This window comes from Opisthorchis viverrini, assembly GCF_000715545.1.
Source record: "Opisthorchis viverrini unplaced genomic scaffold opera_v5_58, whole genome shotgun sequence".
Lineage (NCBI taxonomy): Eukaryota > Metazoa > Platyhelminthes > Trematoda > Opisthorchiida > Opisthorchiidae > Opisthorchis > Opisthorchis viverrini.
In genome coordinates this window covers 1,730,633-1,739,168 of record NW_008751716.1, presented here as the reverse complement: position 1 = coordinate 1,739,168, position 8,536 = coordinate 1,730,633, and the positions used below count along the sequence as shown (strand labels likewise).

The 8,536-nt window shown below is 44.6% G+C and overlaps 2 protein-coding genes across 2 annotated transcripts in view; one reads left to right on the top strand and one right to left on the bottom strand.

Moving 5' to 3' along the window:
* T265_13364 (hypothetical protein) overlaps positions 1-2,502 on the top strand; it is a gene marked incomplete at both ends in the record, with an annotated part of 6,156 nt that extends 3,654 nt beyond the window's left edge. The window contains 2 exons of the mRNA XM_009168556.1: positions 1,902-2,076; positions 2,196-2,502. Coding sequence (XP_009166820.1) covers positions 1,902-2,076; positions 2,196-2,502 — 482 coding nt within the window. The remainder of the gene's footprint in view (positions 1-1,901; positions 2,077-2,195) is intronic.
* Positions 1-8,536, bottom strand: part of T265_03948 (hypothetical protein) — a gene marked incomplete at both ends in the record, with an annotated part of 50,037 nt that overhangs the window by 18,192 nt on the left and 23,309 nt on the right. Inside the window, 2 exons of the mRNA XM_009168548.1 lie at positions 2,964-3,452; positions 7,425-7,462. Coding sequence (XP_009166812.1) covers positions 2,964-3,452; positions 7,425-7,462 — 527 coding nt within the window. The remainder of the gene's footprint in view (positions 1-2,963; positions 3,453-7,424; positions 7,463-8,536) is intronic.

Below are 8,536 nucleotides of genomic sequence, written 5' to 3'. Positions count from 1 at the left end.
AGTCGATGTGTTCCGGTTATCTATGACGACTAGTGGTTGACCAGGGTCACGCAATGGCCTCGGATACGTCATCCATACGAAATCACGCGCGAATGGCAAGGTAGCAAACAAAACTAGTTCCAGGTGGTTGGTGTTTTGGCTGAAGAATACCCTACAAAGCAACAATCCTGGCACTCTATAAGGGAAAATGCCGGTAGCTCAGGTAGCGTAGATCGTGGTCGTTGGCTTGTTCGCTGAGCTGGGCGATTTGATTGCGAATTGCCCAGCTCAGCGAACAAGCCAACGACCACCAATCCTGGCACTGAATGGTAAAGCAAAGCGAGTGGCACGGAGTTCTTGAGTAGAATGCGAAAACCCACTGCCATTAACCACGTGAAGGTGATAGAAAAAACAGATGCATATCGTTCGCCAACGAATGACCGGTATCACGTTGAACGATTTCAGTGTCACTATTCGAAAAATTGCCCAATCCAAAAAACAGAACTTCAAACAAACACGTTTATTGGGATCGGATGTATCGAATATAATCCGCCACTGGCTTCGGCATGTAAACCCGTAGTTCCGCTCCCTTTGGAATCCGGGAAAGCATTTCTAGAAGCGAATTCAAACCACAATTTGAATAGCGCTCAGAAAATCTGTCAAATTTTCAAAAGTGTGCCACTGCAACCGTTGCAACTGATGTGGACTAACGAACCTGGATAGTCAGCGTTTCTGCATGACCTTGTAGTGTATAACGTTTAGCGCTACATTGCTGGGGAGTTCTCTGCGTACTTCTTTTGAATTTTTTACGAAACCTTTGTTAGGGACGCGTTACCCGATAACCCTACTAGTGCGTCTAATCGAAAAATGTATCGAACCGAAGAGTGGCTTCAATGACATCGTAGCTACGCTACCTATACAGTTGTCTGTGCCCAGTTACCCAGTACAAGATAGAAAGGGCTCATCTTGGGCACCTGACGCTGTCTCAAGTGTCATCAGGCCAGTTGTGGCTACGACTACAACAGCTTTGTTTTGCGGCATACACGCATCGATCGTGTCGCCTAACCAGCAAAGTGGGCGATGTCGTCGAGCACTTCCCGGGCTTCTTAAGCGGCACGAGGATATCCTGAGATCCAGAGGACAATTGATATGACAATCGATATGACTGAGAACTGCCAATATATTCAGGTTCATACAAATGATCGATAAAAATACAGAAATGCCGCCTACACCATATTGCACGTTTTCAGGCCCATCACTGGAATAGCGCTGTTGCCATCAGCAAGTGTCCTAGTGAGAACATCATTGACTTAAAAGCAAGTGTTCTTGTTAGATACAACGGCTGAGCAAACCTGACGCTTTCCCTACAATCAAACCGGAACCGATAGATCTTGAGTTCGAAGTATATCGATAACAAGTATTTCTTGCAAACTGACCCTTTCATTTTTCCCACAGAATTTTATGGGTTTCGTCCCAGGGGCTATAAACTTCAGTGGAGCTACAACCCGCCTGTTGGCCGGCTAGACATATCAGTTGTTTTGACAAAAGTGGACCCGATCGTGGTCATACATTCACCCGATACACAATGACCGAATAGTGACAAAAGCCCAAAGCCCCACCAGTCTTAGTCGCTACAGTCCATGAATTTAATCCAAAATCCTTTGTTTTAAAGGAACTGAGTGATGGCGGAATTCGGGCGTTTCAATAACCTGAAGTCTATCCTTAGGTAAAACAATCCGCCCATTTATTGATTGCTTATTTCCGGTAAAACGAGTACCAGCAGCACCAAGTTTTGTTCACAATAATAATCAATAAGAAAACATACACCCAAGAGGAACCAACAACTGAAGCGTCCTGAACCGGGAGATCAACGACCCAACCCAAATCAAAACGATTTTAATTCCGCCAACCAGTCCTATAAGCGGTGGTGTTCGACCAGAATGTCCACTCTCTCCATTTTTGGCTTAATTTCCTTATTGATGATGTAATGGGGCGAACCCTGGAAGGTCTCCAAAACCCCGGTGTTCAAATCTTTCAGAGTGAGAACCCTGGAGATTTTTCAAATTCGCAATGGCGTGATCAACAGGCTGTTTTTTGGTGAGACAGAGTTCTTTCCTTAAGGAACGCACCCAGTACTGCCAGCTAAGGTGGCTGGGCCATGTACTACGCATGCCCAGTCACCGCTTGCTGAAATGAGCGCTGTTTTCCGTGCCCAGTTCGGAGGGGCACGAACCTAGAGGTGGACAAAAGTTGACAAAGCAGAAGGGGATGAATGATGTTACAAAAATTTTGGGTGACATTGGTGCTGGTCTCCTTCCAGGATGGAATTCATACGACTATCGATGTGCTTGTTTAGGGACACTGATGGATGTGGAGTCTAACCGATGTCAGTGGCTTACATGCTGTCAGTTTACATCTAGGTTGTCTGAGCCGGGCATCCATATTGATCAAGAAGACCTAGTGTGCCAGACGGAAGAGGACCTATTTATTAGTGCTCAGGCTTCATTGGAACACAATCAACCTAGTAATTTACTTATTAAGTCTTCGTGTCAAATACAAAGTGCTACCCAGATAAGAATACACCAACTGTTCGCCAAACATTGTTTTTCAGGTGTAGATACATCTAATAAAATAAGCAGGGAAAGTAAAACCACTGACGGTTTCTTGAGGAACCTCTAGTTCTTCGAGAGGCCACATAAGTGTGTGCAGCTGTTGGGACCTTCAAGGTGACAGGATACCTCTCTGTACCTTGATAATCCCCTCCGAGAATAACTCCGAATACCCAACAAGTAAGTTGGGTTCATGAATCACGGAGTTGCAGAAGCAGAATAAGAGATGAAATACAGGAGCTGCTGTAGACTATTTCAGGCAGTGCCGATTCCGAAGTTTTACATTTGTAACGAAAAAATGCAGTCGATCTAGAGATGAGGGTACGAATTACGCATGAACTCTGTGCAGCTAACTGAGACGCTGATAAAACGCACCTCCCGTTTCAGTCGCTCCTCCACAAACCACATTTGCACGTAGACTTGCCAACGACCCGCTCCAATGTAAAAATATTGGCAGTGGGTAAACAACGCTGGATGATTTGGGGCACGGTCCGGGGCCACTACATGAATAGTCTGAGGTTCGAACCGATCTATTGTCTCGCTCAGATTCTTTTCGTCATCTTCATCGTCCTCATCCTCATCGTCATTTTCATCCTCATCGTCCTCATCCTCCTTTTCCTCTTCCTCATTGATTGCCTCTTCATCCTTGGCAGCATCCACGGTATCGGTTATCTGTGCAGCTTTGTCGCTGGTGGGTTGAACGTGATCTGAAGTGCTATCTGGATGGCTGGTCGGTTTCAGTTCGGAATCCATGTTCAAAGGCGACTTATCGTCGCCAGATTTCCGTCTGATTGTGTGCGCTAATGGACCCGTAGAACTTGTCTTCTGCTCCGACGAGGAACCATGAGGAACAAAGTCAGGTGACTGTATTGCAGAAGCCAGAGAAAACAGTAGTGAATAGAATAAGTGATCACAATTTCGGCAATAATTGAGATAAGCTGGAAAACATTACACAGAGTGAGTGGATAATCTGACAAAGGATGTTTAACTAGTGTACCTTGTTCGTATGTATGCCTAACATAACGGACAAACATAGTTGAAGTCGTAAATACACCGAAAACACCGAACGAAATAGGCCCGCGCTAACGGAAGACCCAGCTGAGATAGAAGTGAATATCTCGTTTACGATATTCAGACAGGATTCAGTTGATTCTCCCCCGAAGATCAGCTTGGCTCACCAATCGCATACAGACTGAGATTCAAGTAGAATATGAGATTGGTGGAAACTGAAGAGCTTCAAGAATGTCTAAACCCTCAGTCGGGTGTTGAAGAGTTTCGAGTAGTGTGTTCTGTCAAGAGAACTTAAGTTTATCGCTTTAATGGGGAGAAGGTTCAAGGGGATTCGACAATGTACACAAGAAAGACAAACATAGCAAAAATGCTATCGTACAATGGCGCTGCTACCCAATAACTACAGGCTCAATGCTGTTTACATTAAGCTTAGACGTGGACTAAGCAATGAACCTCTGCTGTAACTGAGGTCGAAAACAAAATCACCATTGATAGTGCTGTTACAACTATTGCTTGAGTAATCCCCATGAATGATAACGCTGTTCCAGTCGCGTATAAACTACGTGGTGACTTTTCAAAAGGAAGATTAGGAGGAGCTGTCCTGGTTGCTTTCTATCGCACGAACCCGGCTAGGTTTGAAATCTATGCTTCTTAGAGTAGTAGGTGAATAAGTTGGTGCACCGTTGGTGCCGTAAAAATTCTTCCTGCAGTAAGTTCAAGCAAAACAGCGCCCAGATCACCTGTCCAGTTTGTTCCTCTTCAGAAACGTTGACTCAGTTGATAAGATCACGTCCTAAGACCGACTGACCCCAACCTCGGCAATGTGACAAGAGAAAAGCTCTGGGATCGGTGGTACTCCTAGTTCGGATGGACACAACGGTATAAAGCAAAGTACGTGCCCTCGCTGCTTGGAGGAAGCGAAAATTAGGTGTCTTTTCAGAAATAATCTAGATGCTTGACAAACGCGTATCTAGAGAGTAAATACAGGCGCTAAAGTGACGCGCACAGGCCCATCGTTTTGGTTTCAGAATAACTGCTCGTAAATGGCACCGCCAGTCGAGGGAAACAATTCTTGCGTGTTTCTCATTTTGCGGATAATCAGTTGATAATGCACACGTTTGAGACATCACAACGGTTCGCCAGGTGAAAATTGAAATTTCCCGGGAACTAAAATAGATCATATATCTTCGCAAGATACGGGGACTATGGACAAACTGGCGCCATGGCTGAAAGATTTAATTTTTTGTGGTAACTGAATCGCAATGAAACGGCGTGCGTTGGTGAAAATACCGCACCCATCAAGTTATGAAACCAACACTAAGTTACGGTAATATGCTGTTCATGCTACGGCTGACAAAAAACCTATCTGCGCTGCGTCGCTGCTAGTTCATTAATATTTCAGTGACGTAACCAGTGGTTCTGGAACTTTTGATATTGGGCAAGTAGGTCGATAAAATTCTAACATGCGTAATTTCGCAATTCAGACTGCAAACGACTCAGTGTGCACACGAACCGAACCATAAACATGCGTGAGTATGGGGGACCATATTCGATAGGCCCAGTATAGAAATATACGCAAGGTCCGGTCACTCTGAAGATTTGGCTCAATTAGTATCAGGACACTCGGTTAAGAGTTGCCTCAGCGATTACTTGCTGGGTGAGTATTAAGAAACCACACATCACTGCTACATTAGAGTAAAATAAGACTAAGTTATTGAAGTCAAGCAAGAACATCGCAAATCTACCACGAATTACATACAGGCAGATCGAGCTAGTCAACTCTCAAGAATAAAATTATAAGATATGGGTGACTGGCACACCACGCGCCTTTCATTCGAGTACTAATAGGCTATTCATACGAACAACGCCGAAATGCTTCACATGGAAGACAAGCCATATAAGGCGACCTTAATATCAAATTCATCAGAAATCGAGCCCGTACATCGATTTTACATAGGACGTACGATTAAATTACCAAACAGTGAACGAAAATATCGTACGGCCAGTCAATCACCTTTATTTCACTCGTGAAAACAAAAACATGGCGTAGTGCTATTCCAGACCAAACAAAAAGTACCATGGGATCAGCAAGAACTGGAGTTTGAGCTGAACGGATACAGCTATTGCTTTCATATTTGATCACTGCTCATGGGTGAGTTCACGGTTCACCCATATAGGGGGTAAAAGCGAAGTCAACACATCAGCACAGTTCACAGATGACAAGCATTCCAACTATGAAAATAAGCCGTTAGAAACGATCCTTCCTGATTGAATTCGAGCATAAGAGAGTGTCTTCCTCATTCGCTCAGAAAATATAAGGGAATCTCATACACATAAAAACGAACGAAAAGACGCCCTGGGAATAAACTCAAACTGTTGACCTCCGGCTTATCGGGCGTATGCTCTAGCACCTTAGCGAACTAGAACGAGCGCTGTTCCTCACGTTAGTGCACCCGTACTTCACAGCTGATTAGTCACGCGTCCACCGAAAGAAATTACACCAATGTTTTTGGGCATCAGGATGACATCGTCATCCGACTCAGAAGAGGCTCACCAATGGTACTGACACCTCATTAGACAGAGGTATGGTAAATCAACCTGCCCTGTCTCTGTCTCAGTCCTGTTGACTTTACGTTGCGCTTGACTGTACGAAAACTAGTAGCTGAGCTCTACATTATTGGAAGTGTAGCACAGTGGACGTTGTCTATATTGACCCTCCTGCATTACTGTACAGGAATGCTCTAAAACCGCGTTTCCGCTCATCCTACGTTACAACTAGCAATATTAACGCCGTGTTGGTCCAGCGAAGGGAAGGGTTAATGGGCGAGACGAGACTCTCCGTGCTATATATGTATAACTCGTCAGATGCCGAAATGCAGATACCCTTAACGACATCGCAGTCTTGGAAATTACCAGGCATAAGTCACTTGCTTCTTCAAAACCGGACTGGAGACTTCGAGGAAACCAACTGAACACAATACGCTAATAATGTACTGAACGGCCTTTCTAAGCATCCAGTACCAAGCGGAGTTAATATACTGACCACAACGGACCACAGACTGTGAACACCCGAAGCAAACAGAGTTGACAGAAATAACCACAAACTGGAAGAAGGCCCATTTAACGAGGGATCATAGATGAGACTTTTAAAATCGGTCTGTCAACAACGTTCAGACTAGTTGAGTAGTTGTTTTGTTCTATACTAAAAGCTGACATGACCTAGGAATACGAGGTTATTTCGATAATGCTTCAAATACTCAAGAAAGCTGATGAGGTGATCGACAATAATGGCAGTATCAATAATATTTAATATCGTAGACAGGGACTTCTATCCGCATAAAATGCGTATTCGCTTGTCTCACAATGTATCGTGAAGAATACTAGTTGGGCTCTCACGGGTCACGTCTGAAAGAAAGACATGTTGACAGAGAATCTCCGAGTTTCACACAACAATAACAGTCTTACAGGACGGCTCCTGGGTTGTACGTGGTTATGCGAGGTGACCGTCACAATACATCCTCAAGCAACAAATAAGGTATATAAAACTTATCGCGGATAGTACGTCTCAACCCCCCCCCCCAAGAAACCAACCTACCCGGCTATACCTTGGTAGAAATGGATGCATTGACCAGTAGCTAACCTCACTGTTCCTGAGTCCATCTGAAATAACAAAAGTGTTGAGTCGCCTAGTAGTGACCAGCGTACTTCCAGGACGCTGTTATGTGTATTGTGGTAGTATGTGCGGTAGTACATATGGGACCATGGGAAGAATGAACTAGCTGTACGGGGAAACGGGATCCGCATACAATAAGACTCATCACTGACCGTCGATCCACCGCCTTCCGGGGCCAAGTTGCCAGTACCTGTGTTGGGAAGAAACAGAGGTGATAAGAGGTAAGGCAGAAACTACGGCACTAAAAAGTTCCGACGAAATACACGTCAAGCAAAGTGTTCGCAAATGATTGAAACTGTTAGTAAAAACGGTTGAGGGCGGGCGTCCATTATATAAACAGTTTAACGGCATCACCAGAATCACTTAAAAGGTTAGCATAAATTAACCGACACTGCGACTAGCATGTCTTTAACTTTGGTAAACAATGGAAAGCGAGTAAAGCGGGAATTGGAACAAACGGAAAAACAACTGTGAAATGATGCATGCCGAAGTCAGTGACACAAAATGAACGAAACTTGTAGCTCTAAAGCAGATAGGTCAAAAATAACTGCAGAAGACAACGCCATCCTTGGTCACGTCAGCAATCTTGGGGAGCCAGGACAAGTGTGTCACCGAGTGAAGCCTGAAACATCCGATGGCGTTGCTAAACGTCATTACATGAGTTGCCAAGACAGTTCCGGGTCACAGGAAAGAAAAAGCTGCGTACAGAATATAGTAATAGCAGAAGTATCTTTAGTGGTAAAACGACAAGCCTCCAAGATATCATTAAGCCAATTGCAAGGTGTCCTTTGAATCCGGCTGGAGCAATGGAGTACCGTACGAATCAGCACCATATTGATATACCCAACACATCCTCAGGTCTCTACCGATTATTAACTGACGAGTGGGGTGATCGAAACCGGTTGTTCAAACCGAGATCTACAATATAGTGCGCTAATATCTGAGCCACTGAAGTCGGGAAATTTATCATGTACCGGAAAGTTCCGAAGTTACAGGAAGCAACCCACAACAAAACACGGCGCGGACAACGTCCACGTAAGGACATCCTAAACGAGAGATTTAGCCGGGTTCCAGGTGGCTTCCCCGTCAAAATCAAATTGGTATGCAAATGAGTGTGTATGTCGAAACAATCCACTTTCCCAAATCAGCAAGATGAAATGACCAGTCGTCATCATCATCATCATTGTCAGCTGTAAGAACCGCGTACTCGTCGTACAGTGGTTGTAGCTGCCGCAGTTTCGTTCACCGATGATTTGGGGGGGGG